At 41.5% G+C, this 20870-nt stretch overlaps 2 protein-coding genes across 2 annotated transcripts; both read left to right on the forward strand.

The window, feature by feature from the left end:
* The first annotated feature begins 1235 nt into the window (after positions 1–1235).
* On the forward strand, positions 1236–3828 carry star (steroidogenic acute regulatory protein). The gene is made up of 7 exons (XM_058070507.2): positions 1236–1413; positions 1529–1636; positions 1707–1834; positions 2634–2792; positions 2869–3053; positions 3146–3239; positions 3305–3828. The coding sequence occupies exons 1-7, from the start codon at positions 1350–1352 to the stop codon at positions 3422–3424; spliced, it is 858 nt and encodes a 285-aa protein (XP_057926490.2). The 5' UTR covers positions 1236–1349; the 3' UTR covers positions 3425–3828.
* A 1196-nt stretch (positions 3829–5024) lies between these two features.
* On the forward strand, positions 5025–16090 carry elmod3 (ELMO/CED-12 domain containing 3). Its single transcript, XM_058071728.2, has 13 exons — positions 5025–5147; positions 6184–6936; positions 7427–7492; positions 7592–7666; positions 9285–9354; positions 9609–9671; positions 9768–9856; positions 10687–10810; positions 10887–11009; positions 11128–11258; positions 12269–12345; positions 12433–12560; positions 12806–16090. Exons 2-13 carry the CDS (start codon positions 6901–6903, stop codon positions 13054–13056), a joined length of 1233 nt encoding a protein of 410 aa, XP_057927711.1. The 5' UTR covers positions 5025–5147; positions 6184–6900; the 3' UTR covers positions 13057–16090.
* The last annotated feature ends 4780 nt before the right edge of the window (positions 16091–20870 follow it).

Consider the following 20870-nt stretch of genomic DNA (forward strand, 5'->3'; position numbering starts at 1 on the left):
CAGAATCTGGAACAAGCATGTCTGCCATGTGTGGAACTTCCTGTCTTTGTGAGAGTGATAGAAGTTTTGCACTTTCAAAAACATGCCACAAAAATGTCTCACTCAGCTTTAGATTGGTGCGACATTTGGGGGCGAGCACTTGGAAGAGTGAATTTTTGAGGCTTGCGATGTGATCATCTGTCGGACGGTGGATAAAGCCCCGGTCTCAACCCGTTGTACTTGCAAGTGTGGGCAAATGGGCATTTGGGGTAGTACCGCCTCAGTACAGATTTGGGAGCATGCAGACACTATGGCACTTATAGTGCAGGAGGAACTTTCATTGTATGCAGGGCTGATAGGTGGGACTAGTGTGCTCTCTGCGACCACTACTCTGTGCACATCAGTCTCGGCACTGTTTCGGCTATGCAATGAGCGCACACCACTTGCGTGGACGGTGGCGAGTGAGCAATTGCTCCAATTTTGAAACACGCGTTGTGCACACCGATTTCAGCAGTGGTGCCAATCTGACGGACAAGGGCCTGCATTTGGTCTCCTCTCCAGGATACAGAGGGCACAGAAGACGTGGTCAGCTGTATCTGCGGTTCAGAAGGCAGCAGAGGAAGTGAAACCTGCTTTTCATTCAGGTTTTCAGTTAGAAAGAAGATATTGTGAAATACAACACGTGAGTTGTGGATACCAGAATTGTTCCGTAAAACAAGCATATTGGCTTTGTTTGGATTGAAATATGCTATGAAAATTATATTAGTAGGAATGATTTATGACTTAATTTATTGATTTTTGCTGTGTTTAGACTTTTGCCACAGTGAATCAAGGTGATGTAGCGTCAGACACGTAGACAACGTCAGGGTTAATGGCTCACCATCAATTACAAGTGACAAGTGCGTGGAGCTCAGGGCAAGATATCAGTCATGATGAAGGTTAGCCGCAAAAGAGCCAAACCAACCACAGACTTTCTCCCCAAATGTTTGGACAGTTTCAAACCATGAAGGGATAAGATGAGTCACTCCCCCACTGACCTCTCTGAGCAATCCGGTGGGCTTTGGGCACTGGACGTTATCTAGCAACGTGTTGAGAGTTGAGGAAATGCTCGTTGTGTACAGGCAACCTTGGCAAAGAGTGAGGTGATGTGTGTGTTTGTGTGCGTGTGTTTATCTTTGTGGTGATAGTGCAGTGGCCTTGTGGGCAAATTATGTATATATACAGGCCCAGTCAGACATCCACAGTCAGAAATCCAAGTCCCTTTGACAACGCCGTCATCAACTCAATTATATTTTATAAACCTGAATATCATATACTGTAAATATTGCAATATATTTGCTTTCATAGGTTTTTGATCTCTTCGAGCAAAAATGCTGCCTGCAACCTTTAAACTGTGTGCTGGCATCTCCTACCGCCACATGAGGAACATGAGAGGTGAGTGACTAACACTTTTCTCTTGTTATGCTTTATAAAATACATGCTTTCTTCATGAAACTCTGCTTTGAAATCATTTCTAATCAAAATGTGGCCTTTGTGTATCCATCTCAAGGTCTAAGAAAGAATGCTATTGTGGCTATTCACCATGAGCTGGACCGACTTGTGGGTCCAGGCCAGAGTAACTGGATCAGCCAAGTCCACAGACGGAGTTCCCTTCTTAGTGAGTTAATTCATTCTGTCTCTAGAGCACAAGCTAACTGTTTTTAATTTGAATAAATGTTTGCTCTAAGGTTCTCAGATTAGAGAGAAGGAATACAGTGAGGAGGAAATGTCCTATTTGAAGCAAGGTGAAAATGCACTGCAGAGGGCTATCAGCATCCTCGGTGAGCAGGAGGGCTGGACCGTTGAAACTGTTGCTGTGAGTACGATGAGTACTATAAAAGCCCTTTTATTTAAATATGTTATGTTTATATAAACACCTTGTAAAAAATAACAAAACAATTGCTAACATTTTGCTGTGAAAGTTTAATAATAATGTTGCCTTAAACAAATCAAAACAGTCTGAGACTACTTATACCCACCTTGCAAAAATGCAGAAGGGTCATTACACCTGGTGGGAATCACGAAAGGTTGTTTTAAGGGTTGTTATTACAGCCTGCTGCTGAGTGACTCATTGGTACACACTGCTCGGGGTGATGCAGCATGATGTTCCCCTCAGAGGAAAAAAAATTGGCAGAGAAAGGAGAGACAGCAGAGGGAACAAAAGCTACAAGTCGGCAGCCAAGCCAGCTATGTTTTTTTCAGAGAAAGGTTTGGTGTAGAATTTGTAGAATGTGTTGATGTTTATTGTTAATTGATGGAGACTTGTAACTTTGTAACTTACATTTCTTTTGAAAGTCAAGTCTTACTGACTGCTGAGTCTTGTGTGGTTGTGTGAGGTATCCATACTGTGATCTCAAACTGAACACAACACAATTTACAAACAATACTAAAGCAACTTAAGAATAGACAACACTGTTAGTATGGGAGGTGGCTCATGGGGGTTGGGCTACGGTGAGGTCAAAAATTCGGTACTGCCGCCCTGCCTGTGCTTGACTGGCCACATATGCAGAGTGTACCCTGCAGATGGAAAAGGCTCCATCTCATCTGTGGCCCTGAAAAACATAAGTGGTAGTACAAGATAAAGATGAAGTTGACTTGCTTGTGATGTTCCTCAGGAAAATGGAGACAAAGTCCTAAGTAAAGTGTTGCCTGACATCGGGAAAGTGTTTCGGCTGGAAGTGCTGCTTGAGCAACATCCAGACAGTCTTTATGAAGAGCTGGTGGGGAACATGGAGCAGATGGGGGAGTGGAACCCAAATGTAAAGCAGGTCAAGGTAAGCTTCTGCTTCTGTAATAATTCTGGATCTCCTTTCACTGTCACAGGATGTGCTAAAACTTCTCATCCAACAGATCCTTCAAAAGATCGGCCAGGACACAATGGTGACGCATGAGATAGCTGGAGACACACCTGGCAACGTTGTAGGGCCTCGGGACTTTGTCAGTGTTCGCTGTGCCAAACGCCGCGGCTCCTCCTGTTTCCTCGCTGGAATGTCCACTCAGCACCCAAAGATGCCTGAACAGAGGGGTGTGGTTCGGTGAGGAATGACTGGGACAGTGACTGCCTTGCACCATTATATACGTACAACATATTGTTGCATTAACGGATTTACACATTTACATTTGCCAGTGCGGAGAATGGGCCCACCTGTATAGTTATGAAGCCCAGCAGTGAAGACCCGAATAAGACCAAGTTCACCTGGTTACTCAATATAGATTTAAAGGTAAAGAAGTCTTTTCATAGCTATTGATTCATTTTGTGAGACTGTCGTGTGTTTGTTGTGTGCAGGGCTGGATCCCGAAGACCATCATCAACAAAGTGCTCTCTCAGACACAGGTGGACTTTGCCAACCACCTCAGGCAAAGGATGGCCAGTCATGTTTCTGTGGCGATGTCTCCAGCCTGCTGACACAACATGCCTCAGTAGTGGCAAAAGAGAAATGCTTCATATTCCATGCATCACAAATCATACACACTCTTGATCACAGTAAGATTAGATGACTAGTCTGAGCCAACGTGTTGTATCAATTGATAAATGGGTGTTTCTATTACTTAATGGGCAATCTTTCACTGAGATTTTGCAGCTCTGACACCAATCATACATTATGTTCCCTGACTATTTCCATCATGTCCATTCTCATTGAACTACGCCTATGCCTTCAGTGCAATAAACGCATTGTTTCAAAAAGATAAGATCTCGGGTAATGCCCATTACGCTGCTATGAAATTTTATTGCAGTGCTTTATTTATTGCTATTGTGCACTTGCATTGAATTACAATGACTGCCGTGTGAATAAACAATTATTTATGGTTGCTTGATTTTATTGTGTTGTCACAGAAGCAAAAGGCACCAAGGAGAATGAGTACTTTTAAATGCTGTAAGAACAGGCTTCACATTGACATTAAATACTGTACTTACAAAGGAGAAAGTGGAAAGTGTGCAGCGCAATTTTGCATGCACCCTTCTTCACCTGGAAGGGGAGCGATCCGAATTCTAGTTTTAAAAAAATAATAGCCAGCTGAGATGCTCTTTGATAGCTTTTTAGACTGACAGCCTGCCAGAGAGTTTGTCAAAGCCAGTCGGTCATTCGCTCAGATGATCAAGTAACAATGGATTTCAACCCCAACAGCAAATCAACTAATGGATATTTGTATGACCTTGCAGCTTTTTGTATTGAACCAATTGATCCAAACTGTCTAAAGCTTGCAGCTACAGCAAATATTCACCAACAATATTATGCTTATTTGTAAAGAGAACAAATGACCTTCCATAAGCATAAATCATTCCAGGTCCATCTATTTCCTATACCGATTATCCTCATTAAGGTCATATAGGTGAGATGAAGCCTATTCTAGCTGACTTCAGGTAAAAGGTACCATACAACCTGGACATAAAGGTAATATACATTGAATTGTGATTAAGGTGCTCTGAAAAAAAGAAACTCCTCCCATTGGTCACATGCATTTTTTTTAGAAAAAGGACAAATCACTGTGTTATTATTTGTTATTAGTATCAACATGTCAGCCTTTTATTTTTACATTGTGACTTTTTGTTCTATTTTCCCAATTTTTACTGGCTTTTCGTTGTTTAATTTTACTTTTACTACAATGTACCACAGGCCAATAAAGACATGAGCTGCTAGTAGCAAATGTCCTAACTTTGGACATCCCTGGGTTACAGCTAATACAATCCAAAAACGTTATCAGTATCCCATCTAATTTGATAATGGGCAAAATATTCAGTATGATTTGCACCATATTCAGCAAATGACCTGCAAAAACATCCAGAGCCGTGAGTCGGTCTAGCCTAAACTAAATCAAAATACCTTTTGTATGATTCAAATTTATTGAGATACACCTGTTTACCATAACATCCATCCATATTTACAACATTCTGACAAATAGCTTCGGGCCGGTAAAATGTTTTTTTTTTTTTACTCTGAAGTGTGCAGAAACGTGTGTCCTAAAAAGGAACACGCCATCTGAGCTAGCATAAAAATATCAGAGACCAATGACGTAATGAATTCAGAGCGCCACAGGAAACGACAATTCCCATGATGCATTGCACTATAGTGGCCGCTAGACGGGGGAAGGGAAGCTGAGATTGGAGGGAGAAACAATCAGAAACTGAGGTACTTTTAAATTTTTCATACTTGACAATGTGCATTGGCAGAGTAAACTGCGTCCTTTTTTGTTGCGTCTTCATATAACCAAGATAACGAATTACATTTACTTGCATTGGGATTTGGCTTCACACTCCATCCTGTTACAGTTCTATAGAGCTACAGTTAGCCCTTAAGTTAGCCCGACAGCTGGCCTTTCTTGTGATAGCCAGGCGGTTTCAAGCACTCCTGCACACACTTTTCATGTCACGGTTTTCTTTTGCAATGCACTGTGATAATGGACAGCTTTGTTTTTAAGTGTCACGACGGTGGCTTCCATTGCAGGAGATGAAGCTCTACCTGCGTCTTTGTGCCTGCGGGGTTGCTAGCTGACATATTGCTAGCTTGCAAGCTAGCTGTCAGCTACTGTACTGTGTCGACGTTACAGCTGTCAGTTTCTTCTCAATGCTTAATCATACTGTCTTGACACAGTTATTTTAATTTCAGTATCAACCGGGCTGTTTTACAGTATTGTTTTATTGTCTTTAAAAATATATATATTTCAGCAGTATTGGTAGAAGTACTTCCTGTGAAAGGTCTTGAATGATGACTCTGGTAGTTGATAACAGGTTACAGGTGTGCGACATTTCTCATTATGCACACATAACTTTACCGCCATCAGCCTTTCTCTATGACTTATGTTGATGCTCAATTATTGTTACTTAGCACAGTGTGAGAGACAGTTGAACAGAATGTTTATTATTGGGCGTGCAGTGCTGCATTAGAAATGATAAATATAATATAATAATATAATAATAATATAATAATAATAATATAATATAATAATTAATATATTGGGAAATTCACATCTGTCTGACATAGAGCATTATTATCTTTGTAAAGGCAAAAATTATAAGTGTACAATTGGTGCATAATTAAAATAAGTAACATGGTAATTGGTGTTGCCGGATCTTACCTCAAATATTATTTACTATTTTGTGTCTAATCTTATTTAACGCTACATCTATGTGTCCCAAAGTGAAACTTTTCCAACTTTACGTTGCAGATTTTAATGCATGTGAGGCCACCTCCTAAAGATTCTGGCACAGAAGAAGCCCACCCATGCTCCATCTTCCCGTGGACACCTACACTTCTTACGTTGGACGTGTCATTGTTTCACATGACGCTGAAGAAAACACAGCTTTGTTGCAAGTCAATTGAATTGTACAGCTAGCTCTGAGTCCTTATTGGATTTATCTTGACCGCCAAAGTAATGAAGTGTCTGCTATGAGGAGAGCTCAACCCTGAAAAGCGATGTCATTATCCAGCTTCTGGGCACCTCTGATGGTGATGAGGAGCAAACCCACTGGCCAAGCAGACCTGCGGAGGGGAGGAAGGAGGGAGGGTTTTGGGAAACGCGCCATTTCCTCTAGGCGGTAGACTGATATCTGCACATTCCTCTCAGTGTGCACACTCAAGGTTCTACTTTTGGAGGAGAAATAAGGCAAACATTAAATCCCAATAATCGTTACTATTGCAAAGGAAAAAAAGAGATGTGCACTACCTGGATATCTGATGCCAGTTTGGTGAAGTCTAACTTGTGACAGTGGACGTTTATATATGTGAAGAAGAAGAAAAGAGTTAAAGCAGTCACTACACATGTTCACTAAAGAAACCATGCTAGTCCTTGTAGCAGCTTCCCGGCCCATCTCAGTCCAGGATTTCACAAGCCTTTAGAGGCCACAATCAGGAAGACGCTAGCCAGCCAACACTCTCATATGCAATGGAAGAAGACACTGATGTCACTTTCCACCTTGAGGTAATACATTTGACCTTCCAAATATCATCTCACCTTTTGAATTGGACTGTTTAAGGAAAGTCGATGCTGTTTTGTCCCTCTTTCCCAAGACATTTTTCCGTCTTGCACTGCACTTTTTTTATGTCAAACAATTAAGAACTCATTTGTTGTAAGCAGTTCAGCCACATGTGTTTAATTTAAGACCTAAGGTCAACAGCTCTCTCCACTACTTTAGCTGTAATCTCTGGTCTGGCTCACTTGTTGCATTACCATGGCGGCAGCTGACAAAGCACTTCTTATCCTCAGCTTGTTTTCTCGTTGTAACTTTCCTTTTTCCTCTGGCCTTCACTACTATCCTGTATATTTTTTATACTTTTTTCATCAATTGGATGAACTGGCATCTTGCTTTAATGAGGTTTATATAAGTTCTCAAAAACAGCTCTTGCTCTGTGTGTAACTTGTGTATATTTCATAACAATCTGCTGTGTGTTGCACCACTTTTTACTCCTAGGGCCAAAATGGTTTGTCTCATGAACCATCAGACGAGACTACCAATGAACACTTGAACCAAAAGCCTGTGAGTACTGTGCCATGATGCATTCTCCTGTTGTAGTCCCACCTTTTGAATCGCTTCCTGCAATATCTTTGTCTAAAACCGCAAAATTGTTTGTTTCAGGTCATGAATGGATTGATTATCAGTCATAATGTCAAAGACCACACCAATGGCAATGCCTCCCTCACATCCCTGCCGGTAATTTACCTCACAGTTTTCACTACTGTTTGAGAGTAGGATAGTACAACTGGCACTAATTTGTGTGGTACAGTGGAATACATCACATAATCCACTTCACAGTTCCGCATGTCCAGATGGAGTAGGAGTAAGCAAAGCTTATTCAATTCTACCCCCCCATCAGTTCCACATCAATTGGAGTACATTTATTCACTTCCTGTGTTCTTTTTTCAAAATATATTTGTGATTTTAGAAATAAGGGATTTGTATGTTCTCTATACGCGATATTATGGATTATCCTCACTGATCTTTTTTGCAGCACATTAAGCGAGTGGGGATTTTATAGTTATTACGCCATATTTTCACACAATAAGTTGCATATGGTGATACCAGGGAGCAGTAAAGACTATTGAGTGATTATTGATTAAGAACAATTTTATCTTGATTCAATATTGAAGTATTTCTTGCCACCTTATGTTGAATATTTATGATGTGAGATTTCCAGTTCATATTTTCATCCAGTATGATCCACAGAAATTAGACTTCGTTCACCCTTTCAATGTCCACTCTGTCTATTTGTATTTGCTAGTACGTGTCCTTTCTGCTGTTACCAAAATAGAATTATTTTAGTTTTTCCAGCCACCTATTTTCTATGCTGCTTGTCCTCACTAGACTGGGAACCTCTAAGTTTGACCATAGTCCTTGTCCTTTGTTGGTCAACTTCAAATTTGTTCATATTTCAAGATTATTTTTACTGCAAGAAATTGAAATTATTATCTTTTTAACTGTAGTTTTAAGTTTTAACTGTACTAACAATGTTTTCATAATTTTAACTTTTACAAGTGTAACATCTATATCTTTGACAATCGACCTGTAAAGCAATGCAGACTGCTAGTCACTCTGCATAAAGACTACGCAGCGGCTGTGATCTAGGCTTTGGAGATGCACCTATACACATGTTTTATTCATAATCCAATCTCAATACCTGAATTTGGATATCTGCTACTACTGATACAAATCCGATTCCAGAGCTATTTGCTTTAATATGCAACCATGCCAAAAGATTATCAACGATTCCAGCTGTCTGCACACATGCAGCGCCAAACATACATAAGCGCCCAGTCTTGCCACTTTCACGGCTTCACAGACAGGACAACACTCTTAACATTGCACTTAATGTCCTGCTGTGCTACATTGTTATTGTTTAGATGAGGCTGTAATAAATTATTTTCTACAAGGAAATATGATATTGCAAGTAGGATATTCGAGCGACTCTGAAGGTTGCGTTGTAGATGTCCATTGTGTGTGGGGGCATGGAAGGAGTCAGGCGGTGCGCTTGTGTGCAGTATGAGTGATACTCTTTTGGCTATGCTTGCTGACAACATTGAAGCACAGATGTGACTCATGAATCGGCATTGCCGCTGGTATCAGACCCCGTTACCTATAATGGATTCGAACCCGATACTGCATTGGATCGATCCCATCCTTAATGTAGTGAGAAACCAGGACAAAGATGTGATTATTTTCTACCGACTGCGGTGGTAACTCTCGTTATAGATTTTGCTCACTATATAATAATCACAAAGAAAAAAAGAATATTTTTCCATGAAAGGTGAATATTTTTGTGCTTGTGTTCCAGATTTCAGCACTGAAGCAGAATGGTCTCCTGCAGAGTCTGGCAGCAGGAGGAGACCAGCCTAAACCTGCAGGTAACACAACACACACACTTTTGTTTAACATCTTCTTCCCACAGGAAGTAGTTAATGTATCCTAGACACCTGGCTGCTGTGCGGATAAAACACCTCCTGGGATGTAGGTTGTCAGTTTGGAGAAAGTTTAGGGCCTCTGAATGATACACTGCTTCAGATATGGAGGATGGCTGTTGTGTGAGGAATGCATTAGACTATCCGGTCAGTGGCGATATTTTATTACCTATCACTTATTTGTATGTGTGTCTCCACAGAGGAAAATGTGGAGCTGGAAAAGGCCAGACAGGAGTGGGAGGCCTTGGAGAACATCCAGCCAGGTCAGAGACATCACACAGTTTCATCCGTTTGTATCAATGCATTGATGTCTGTAATATGGCAAGCTAAATGAAATACTTTGTCAAAAAATCTCACAGCTATCACCGAGGACTCGAACCCCACACCACTCATCTCTTTCAATGAAGCCCTACAGTACTTCCAGACTACAGATCTCGGGGACTTGCTTGTAAGAAACTCCTTAAAATACATTTGTTAATGGCTCCATCTTTAGGTGAAGGTACGGCCGTGTGGAGCTGGTATTAAATACTGAATGTGGTTTGTGCACATTTGTGTGATTGGTTTGTGCTATCATGTTCAATCTTCACAGGACTGTAGGGATTTGTTTCTCTTCTTTTCTCAGTTTCTTAAACCGCTGCACAAATAAGGATTAAAGTTTGGCATGCACCAACAAATACACCACATGGTGGCACTGTTCTCAAACCCCAAAGTTTCACCTCATAAATCGGATTGATACACACATCACGCAGCTCAATGCTTGATGCAAAGTACCTACTGTAAGTACTGTAAGTGTTGAGCCACATCACCAAGAAATTTGGTCTACACCTTTAGGGGACTAACAGGCCACCATCAGCCAACACATCTTTGCTGGGGCACAGGGGAGACTAATTGTCCATAAGTCATTGACAATTTGTCTAATAATTGTAAACTTAAAGATATTTTGCATTATCCTTATATTTTCACAGGGCTGCATTGTGATGCAGAATGTAGTAAGTGAAGAATTTTGATTTATTCAGACAAAAACGTATGTGCCCACTCCATGACTTTGTCAGTGTGAATCGTTTATAATCGCTTATACTAGCATGTGGCTTGAAGTTAGCTGGGTTAAACTCAAACTCCCCCAACAGGATAAGTGGTGTTGTAAATGAAATCTATGTAAATGAGAGTAAATCAGAAAAAATAAATTGAAGTACGATAAGAGAAACTATTGTTTGATAGCTCTCTGTGTCACAGTACATATGATATATTTAGTTTGTTTTGTTTTCATACCAATTTTAGAAGAACATCCAGCCAACTATTCGCAGGACAGGTCTCGCTGCGATCACGCACTTCCTGTTTGGACCCCCTCGACTGCACAGGGAACTCCTGGAGGAGCGAGATCTTGTCTTTGCCATTGCGCAATGTGAGCATCATTCCTGTTTGTGCGGTCATTCTTGGGTTGAGTTGGTAACCACAGACCTTATATCTGTTTACTATAGACCACGTAGACAACAGCCAGACAGTCCACATGCGAGTTCTCCAAACCATTTATAAAAGGCTCATCGGCTGCAGGCTGGACTGTCCTCGTTATGGGACGCACTGGGAAAACATTGGCTTTCAGGGTAAAATGCCTCAACACTGCATATCATTTAACATCCAGGGAATAGGTTTATATTTAAAACAGCATCTTCACAATCGTTAAAGATGTAATGATGGTTATCTGTACTGTTTGCATTCTAGGTACAGACCCAGCCACTGATCTACGTGGCACTGGTTTCCTGGGACTTATGCACACTCTGTACTTTGTGATGGACCCAGAGACTCTGCCATTGGCTCGAGATATCTACAAGTTATCACAACACCCTACTCAGGTATCACTGTCTCATCTTACACTTCCAATATGCGTGTACGTTTTGTTTGATACTGTCCGAGGGCTATTGTGGTTGGTGAACAGTTAACAGCGGTAGCCTCATACTTTTTCCTCCCGGACCAAAAAATTTGAACCACATTTTCTGCACACGACAACCATCTTAAGAAATATGAAACCAAGTATTTGTTTTCAATTTTGATGCATTTCACTTACAGGGGATGCATATTTTTGTGTGTCAGTTTTGTTTTGGACATTATGTCACATTCTTGTACAATTATTACATTATTATTACAATTATTACAAACTACTTCTCAATTTGAAACAAAAATGATATACTGTATATCTTTGAAAGATTTATTGCAGATTTGTCAAAGGGTTGAAAAATGGTAATCTACTAACTTCCCACTAAGGTTCTCTAACTGTTTCATCTATGTACATATTGCATTGGATGAGAAAATTTGAAAGATGTCTGGTGGGATACAGTGTTAGTCGTGTTTCCCACAGGACTGCAAACTATTTGTGGCAGTTTGGGTTGCCAGGTTGGGGAATGACATAAGTCGTCAAAAAAATAAAAATAATAATAAAAATGACACAGTCAAATTTTCTTAATTGTCCACAAGGCATTAGAAAAGGTGACAAGCAAAACAAATACAGTATGTTTACAACTACAAATTAACTTTCTCCTGTCTCTTCTTTCTGTTGTTTTTTTTCAATGTCCGATACAACATATGCTTTTAAATGGGTTAAGTGGCCTGTGGCAGCACTCTATGCTAATTGAAAAGAGCGATACCTGCTATCATGTCATGCCGCCCAAAGTGTCACAAAGTCCCTAAGATGGCAATACCAGTGCCTCTGTGCCACGGTCTTCTTATACTTTGGCAGACCAGGTGTGTATAATATGTTTATGAGCAAACCGCCACAAATCAATGGATGTGTAAGACACACTGAAAGAACATTGTTTTCTAGTCTCTGCAACGGTTTGTAAATTTTGGTGTGTCTGTGTGTTCCCAGAACTTTCCATTTAGTGTGATGTCAATCAACATGACCCGCATTGCTCTTCAAGTACTCAGAGAAGAGGCCTTGTCTAAGTGAGTCCTCAATATCTCTTTATACATCCTATTCTTCTATAGCACATCAGCCATGCAAACCTTTTTATTTACCTTTGACCTCAATAGGGAGTGCAATCGTCGTCAGCAAGTGGTTGGTGTGTTGAATGAGTTTTATGTGGCCACATATCTGCACCTGTACCAACTGTGGAAGACCCAACAGAAAACTATTGCCGACTCTGGCTTTGTACTAAAAGGTAAGTAAAGCTGCATCATCTGGCTTGCCCAGAATTGAACAAGTGTGCCAGTATGACAGCTTTTGTTGTCCATCAAACAGTATGTAAGCACAAGCAGTAGATTTGCTGTGGTGCTAGGCAATATCCAGCTTTAGATAAGCGTCCTCATAAAGACTATACTGCACATGGTGCCAGGCTGCTCACTGTTATTTTGCAGCTTGTCCTCTCAATATCAGTCTCAGTTGATGTACGTTCTAACCTTTCAGAAGTGGAGCTGTTTGCCAAAAAGAACCCCAAGCAGATGCTTCGCCGACTAGAGGTCTTCCTGAAAGAGAGACGGGCAGGTGGTATCCCCCGTGGGGCATCGCCAGAGCCACAGGCTCAGCAGCCTTCTCCCAACCTGGGAGAGCGAGTGGCCAAAGTTGCGACGGCGCAGGGAAGCAAGGGAAAGGAGATGCATTTTACAGGAGTGTGTGATCTACCATCTGACGTGGAGGGTGACGCCAGACTCATCTAAGCTAGAGTCGGCGTATGTTAGGGTGCTGTATGTGTGTGTCTGTAACGTGAGTGTGTAACTTCCTCCCAGAGAGCTCGCTGAAGAACACTCCTCCCTGTTACCAATCTATTCACACGTCCCCCTTTCTGTGATGCTGGGGTGCTGCACTTTTCTCTCTCTTTTTTTTTTTTATATTTTTTTGAGGGATGGGGGGGCAGAGCTATATTATTTTAATTATTTATTTTAGCACAGAACAGTCAACTGTCAGGACAGATAATTTTTCACAAATCAAGAAAGTCAATGATTGCACTTTTCTGAGAATTAAGTAGCTAATTAAATAGCTGCCATGTTCTTGTGGTCACACCTCCGCCTGTTTCCGGTTTGTTGTGGACCTCAGCCTGCTTGTGTTGGCATTTCAAAGACCAGTGTGGCATGAGACTCACTTGCACTCTCCCACCCATCTGTGATGCAACAGAAGGACATCAGGCATATTGTCAGCGCTATTCACAGGGTCAAAACAGCAGCACAATAGGTTACAAGCAGGAACCATTGAGCAGGGAAGTGGCTTCACATTAGCTTGCCATTGCGGTCTTGGTCTAGAAAGGACACCATAGTCCAGACAGACTGTCAAGGGGCACGGTCTGATGGAATAGGTCTACAGGTCAATCGTTGGCTATATTTTCAAGTGAGGAAAAAAAGCTATGTTTTTGTTTGGTTGAACAACCATTTCCATTTTTATAGAATATGAGTGAAGTCAAGATTTTAACTAAATCCTAAAACTATACTGTTTTTCACCATTAAAGCTTGATATGACTTAAGCTGAAGGTCTAATATAAGATTTGTGGACATTCCATTAGTGAGCATGTGATTGTATTGCTTTTGGCTTGTTAAAGCATGTGTGTGTGGAAATGACTGAGCTGCCATTGATGAGGTGCGCTTCTGTAGGAGATGTTTGGGACAGTATGCAATTCCAGCTCTCAATGATAATCAAAATGTCAGTGCTGTGTGACTAACTTCAGGGCTTGTGTGCTTGAGCAAGTTAACAAACTTGCGATGTGTGGTGAGGGCGTTTTGGCCGTGGTTGACTCGTCTGGCTTCTCTAGGGGCAGAATGAATGACCTCACAAAGTGTGCATGTGTGATTTGCGTGTGTCTTGTATGACAGGAAGTGAATAGAGATGGGGTGCTTTCCTCCACACAATAAGCCAGCTTTACTAAGTACTTGATCTAGCTGCAAAAATGGTACTTTCATGGGTTTAAGGTGGTACTAAATACTGGAACATAAGTCAAATTCTATAAATAACAATATGGCATCAGCCAAGAGTGGGTTAGGACTCCTCAGCAAAGCTGGTTCGTGCTTTGTGCTTGTGTGAAAGTGTCTCAATCTGTAGCATGTTCAGGTAGCACTAGTACTGTAGCATCCTAGCCTCCTCTTCCTCCATGGTAAAGCTTGTTGATGTCATGTCGCCATTGGTCTGTCATGTCGCCATTGGTCTGTCATGTCGCCATTGGTCTGTCGCAAACCTTTTATTCCTATAGCACATTCATAGTTCATCACCTCTGTAGATACACATCAGGCAGCGCAGCTGTTGATCGGCGCTTTTGGAGATGGCTTGACATGTAAATGAGCTCCACTTTGTCTTCTAAGAAGGTAACGGTAATGGTGCCTACATCTCATATAATCATGTAAGCTCAAGTGCTCGCCCACTGCTTTTTGTTTGCTTTCAGCCTCAGCCTCAGTGCCACGGTAGCCCTCTCCATTCTTGCATGGTAGTAGACAGCTGACCTCAGGCAGGTCACGACTACTGACCTACTCTCGTTGTTGCCAGAACATCTTCATTCTTCATCAAACGCAGTTTGGCCAGTTGTTTTGCAAGCGTTCTGCGACTGACGAGGAATTTTGCACTGTTGTAGATAAACTATGTGTCGTATGCAAAAGAAACAGCCACCTTCAGGAGCCATACTGTTCATTAGCGGCCACCTCATCCAGTCAGGTCCTCCTCCTCCTCCTCCGCCTTGCTCCAAACATTGCACCACACTGATCGCACGCTTTGCTTTTCTTCTATTTGAAGCTGAGGAGCAGTACAGTGTATGTAAATCAGGAAGTTTGTATATAGAGAATTAATGATTGTAAGATGTATGATTGTAGGGCATTATACTAAAACACTTTGCTTACCTCAAGACTTGAGACAAATCTCACCTTTCTCTCTCCTGATGTTCATTTGGCCTCACAGTACCTATTTCTATGTCCGCTTGTACGCTGACCTTCTCTCAATTGGACTCATTATATAATGTGCATTTTGCAGCCGAAGCACTACATATTGGCAACTTATCCAAGACGCAGGTCCTTGTTGTGTGCACTAGACATTTATGAGCACGATATAGGCCCATACGCACTCTGGTACACATGGACAAATGTACAAAAAGTAGCAGTTTGTAGTCAACTTTTTTAATTTGTATTAAAAGACTCATATTGACCATGTTGGAATGAGCTGGTTTTGTTGTGGCTTCAGTGACAGTGGAGTATAATTAGCTGTGTTTTTAAGTGTGAACACTGAGAAACAAGTCTTACGAGCTACAAACCGCTCACTATATGACTAAGGCTAAGGCTGTTATACTGTATGCTTTGGTCATGAGTTCTAGCAAATATCCAACCATGGCCGAGTAAGTATAACCAACTATATATTCTACAGCAGCTGTCCTAGATCATATTTTTTGTTTTCAAGTTCTCGGTTGCAAAAACTATAACAAGAGAGAAAAGAAAGAAACGGGTCTTTTGCAGGCTCTCAGATGCTCTGAGAGGATGTGAGGTATGAAGTTCTGCTTGCGATCCAGCAGTGGCTCAGCAAATACAATCATGTCTCTCCACACCCTGCGCTTTATACTGTATGAAGCTGTTTTACCGTCGCTGTCTTTGTCATGTCCCTCAGAGCATTTTATGACTGTAATTGATTGTAGACGCCCTATTTTATACTGAGAGTTCTTTCAGAATACAGTATGTGCTGTTGTACATTAAATGTATTGTATGGAGAAAGCTAAATAAATGCTGTTTAAAATGAACCCGTGTTCTGTGATTTGTGCTGCAAAAAGCCTGGGAATCACCATATTCGCCATTCAGCAGATTTGTGTTCAAAATGTTTATTAAAATAGGCTATTTTGTGTGCCTGTGTCCAATCCATAAGTATGGATGTGAATGTGGTGTGAAAGGTTGTCTATGTGCCCTGTGATTGGCTGGCGACCAGTCCAGGGTGTACCCTGCCTCTTGCCTGAAGACAGCTGGGATAGGCTCCAGCATGCCCTCGAGGAGAAGCGATATGGAAAATGGATGGATGGCTGTACCAGGCTTCTTCAAGGCTGCAATCTAAGCACCAGAGGGCACAATATGCTTGTGCTGTAAACAATTATGTGCTTCTAAAGTGAATAATGCTCAGTTTTGATTGACACAGAGAGATATCCATTTTACAATGCACCTATGTTTTTGTTATTGTTGTATTGTAACAAGTTCATTATAGCTGTGTATGAGGTGTTTTAAGGCTGCCCTGCATTGGTCTTTACAAAGCAGACTTGGAACTGAGGTGTGACTGTCGTGAGTTCCTGCTGCACTGATATGTTACTGTTTCAACATACCTTAAAGGTCTCATCCACAGTTCAAGGGTTTTCACTCTGTCATCAGGGAAATAAATCACTCAGGCATCACTAAAGCACGCTGTATAAGGGCAATTCTATTGCATTTCCATGGCCTCCTGTCTGGTACTGTTTTGCGACCAATCTGGGGGGGGATTGGTGCAGGGTCAATGACGTTGGGACGCCTCCAAAGGAATCTTGCTGCTGTGCAGTGCTTCTCTTCTACATCTGTGCCTCATCAAGCTGAAGCCCCCACAGAGCCAGATGTGCTGTGGTGGACCTGCTGAATCACTGCACACACCATGGAAAAATATTGCAGGCATTTGTCATCTCAGTCAAAGTAAACTACTTTTATTGCTGTCATTTGTATGATTTCTCCACATGTAGTTTATTTCCAGCCTTGAATGCACATGATGCAGAACAGACAGTATTAGTGATGATATAGATCATTCATGTATGTTGCAGGAGTGCATCTTTGTACCCACAAGGAATGGACAGAGAAATACAAGATGGAGGATTGTAGACCTGTTTCCATTTGCACCTAGTGAGCCTGCTGGATTACAGCATTTTTCTCTCACTCATACTCCCGTCCTCCCACCCCCAACTCCCCTCCTTCTCTCTCCCTGATGTCATTGTTTCCTGCCCACTGGATGCTGAAGCTCCACTCAAGACGCCGTGCAAAGCTCACCGTACCACTCAGCACCCATGCTCACCTTACTTTCTCACACGTCTCAATTTTGGAGAACTTTGTACATTTAAATAATGATGATGGGTTAGAATTCTGGTATTTTGAAAAAGAGCACAGTGACTCCTAAGAGCATCTAACACTAGAAATGTGCAGCAGCAGTAACATGAGCAAAGCCGGAACAGTGTAATACTGATGTGTTTTTTGGGGGGTTGCTTTGTTCTTATGGGTCAAAAAACTTGTGGAAGACAAAAAGGAGCAGTAAGGCCTTCAAAAAAGCAAATTTAGGGCCATTGTCTTCCCATTAGGCTGCACGGTGAATGAGTGTTTAGCATGCAGGCCACAAAGCTAGGAGACCGGGGTTCGATTCCCACTTGGGCATCTCTGTATGGAATTTGCGTGTTCTCCCAGTGCATGCATGGGTTTTCTCCCACATTCCAAAAACATGCTAGGTTAATTGGTGACTCCAAATTGTCCATAGGTATGAGTGTGAATGGTTGTATGTCTATATGTGCCCTGTGATTGGCTAGCGATCAGTCCAGTGTGTACCCCACCTCTCACCTGAAGACATGCTGGGATAGGCTCCAGCATGCCCGCAAACCTTGTGAGGATAATCGGTAGAAAATGGATGGATGGATGTCTTCCTATTGGTCTTTGCAGAGACCACTGAAAATGGTCAGGTGGAATTCAAACTGTTTTAAATTAAAAAAAAGGTTATTTTTCCATTTCCATGGTAGTTTTCATCACATTGCCTGGATGCAGCTGCCTCAATTGTTTTCATGGATCGTGGCAGGCATCTATTTTAAATCCCTTCGAAAAATATCAACTTGGATGGAAAACTTTGCATAGCTTAGGAGCAACTGAATTGGAGATGTAGGAGAGACAATAGTGGACTTTTATTCACCACATGGTCAGAAACAAGGATGTAAAGAGATTGCTAATACATTTACCGTGGTGATATGACAAAGTCACTCACTTTATGGACTTCATTTCCTCTCTTACAGAAGATCTGTTATAATATCTCACTAAAGCACATACTCACCTCACATTTCAGCAACCCTTTTATTATATCTTCTCAAGTGACAATACTAAAAAAAAATGACAGTAGTCAGTGTCAGCTTGTATAGCAACTATAGATTTACTATCCACTGAAAATGAGTCAACACACAGCTGGTATTGTCTAAACAGCTGGCAACCTAAGTGTGAATATTTAGTGTGAGCACCAACGCTCATTAGGGTTCACGTCTCAACTCCACCTTCCTCAGCAAGGCACTTGGAGGTGTTTGGGCCCGTTATCATGTTGGAAAAACGACACTTTCTGCACTTTTCAGTCCCAGACCATGTCGCTACCACTACCGTCTTGATTGGAGGCAAAAGTCTTTGCTCCCCCAGGGAACACATTTATAGCAACACACCAGTATGAGTCTCATTGATGTTGTGTTCTGTTGTAATTGTATCGGATAATGCGAGTGTAAAGGTGACTATAGGGGTGTTATTTCATTACAGGGCTCTAATAATGTTTAAAATTGTAGTAGGAGGTTGTAAACAGTTTGTCTATGCTACAACTATGAAAGTATTCAATTTATAAACAAGGAATCCTACTGAGTGTAAATTTAGTCAACGTTGGGTCTGGGACAAATTAACCGAGATAAACGAGGGATTACTTTGATTACTTTGGAGCAGTTATTGTAGTGTACAACTTGTATAGCAGTACACATTTTCTACCCTGGGGAAGCAAAGACTTAAAATTATATTATTCTGCCTTATTTTGATGACACTGCTTTAATTGTAGACGGAACACACTTTTATTAGGATCCAGTTTCAATTGTGGTGAAATAGGGCTTAATCGATGGTTAATTAACTATTTTTGTAATTGATTAACCCATCCATCCATTTTCAATGCCTCTTATCCTCACTAGGGTCGTGGGTTATGCTGGAGCCTATCCCAGCTGTGTTCAAGCGAGAGGCGGGGTACACCCTGGACTGGTCGCCACACAACATCTCAACATGGTGCAATAATAGCATCGTTTCAATAATTTTGATGAAATTATGGCATACATTATGTTTGCAGACAAACGTTTTTTAATTTCATGAAGAAAAAAAAGCTGCACACATAAACTGACCAAATGGTGCTTGTTACCATTTATGCCAGGGGTGTCCAAAGTGCAACCCAGGGACCATTTGCAGAGGGCATGTTGTAAAAAGTCAGTCATGTTGTAAAATTTAACCAAATAAAAACAACAAAAATGAGTAAAAATAGGGCAAAAAGCAAAAAAGCTGGAATGAAATATAACCAATAACAAAATGCTTGTTCCACTCATGTGTAGTAATATAATAACAATAATAACAGAAATATACATACACAACATCAATGACAATTAGAGGGCCATGTATGCGTGTAATAGGGAAGTTTGTTAAAGAATAAGTCATTATTGAGTAAATTAAAAGAACAAAAAGATGAAAGATGAAAAATGGGCTTTATTCAGCCACAACAAAGCACTCCTGTATTTCTGTAACGACATGACTAACATTGCCAGTTCAAAAATAATTGAAGATGTACACGACTAAACTAAAAATTAAACTAAAATCCAAAGTATCAGTTTGGACATTACTCACCCTGTATTTACTTGCTATTGGATAGAACCCATAATTTGCAGTACCGCCCACTCCTGGTGGTAACACATCAATTTTTTTTTCTTGTGAGTCTGGGTCAAATATCAGTGACCTCTGACATCATAAACCTTCTGGACGCACATTCCAAATTCTTGTAGAAATTCTTCCCATAGATCCATACAGGCTCCACATATGAGACCAGATCCCTATTTGCTCCATTCTCACCTCCAACATTTCTATGCAAAGTCAAAATACACTCGCTAGGTGCCACATATGAAGTGTACTATTGTATGAGGAGGAGGTCTCCAAGTGGGAGGCTGAGGGCAAAGAAAAGAACACATTCTGAAAGGTGACAATCCTGTTTTCAAACAATGCTGCAGCTCTGTGGAAGCTCATGTTGCCTTTTGGAGAAAACATCCTCCACTGAAAAAGAATGTGTGCCTGTTTTCATTTACTTTCAATCCCTGCTCTGATGTTTGCTGATATATGGTTTTATTCAAACACACACACACACACACACACACACACACTCCCATACCATCCCACTTAATACTTCTCCGTCTCCCTCAACTCCCCCTTCCTGCTGTGGAATTCAATGACCCACCAGTCAGTGACTGCTCTCCACGGTTGAATCCCCAAAAAAAGCTTCATCCTAAACCGCAGCCTTGCATGCCCCCCTAACCCTCGCCCCCCTTGAACCCTGCACCTGTTGTGACTCGTCCTGCAGGTGACTCCTGTGGTCACTCGTGTTTTTTCCAGCTGACCAAAACTGCAGAGCAGTTAGGAGCAGAAGCTTTTCATTTGCTTTGCTGTCTAACTCACCAGTGTCTCTGCTTAAGCCACCTCCTTCAACACCCCCCACCCCCCTTCCATCGCAACACCCCCCTCCCACTCTCCCTGAGTCTAGCCCAGTC

This window comes from Doryrhamphus excisus, linkage group LG3 (genome assembly GCF_037039965.1).
Source record: "Doryrhamphus excisus strain RoL-2023G ecotype Guam linkage group LG3, RoL_Dexc_Guam_v1.1, whole genome shotgun sequence".
In the NCBI taxonomy this organism is placed as follows: domain Eukaryota; kingdom Metazoa; phylum Chordata; class Actinopteri; order Syngnathiformes; family Syngnathidae; genus Doryrhamphus; species Doryrhamphus excisus.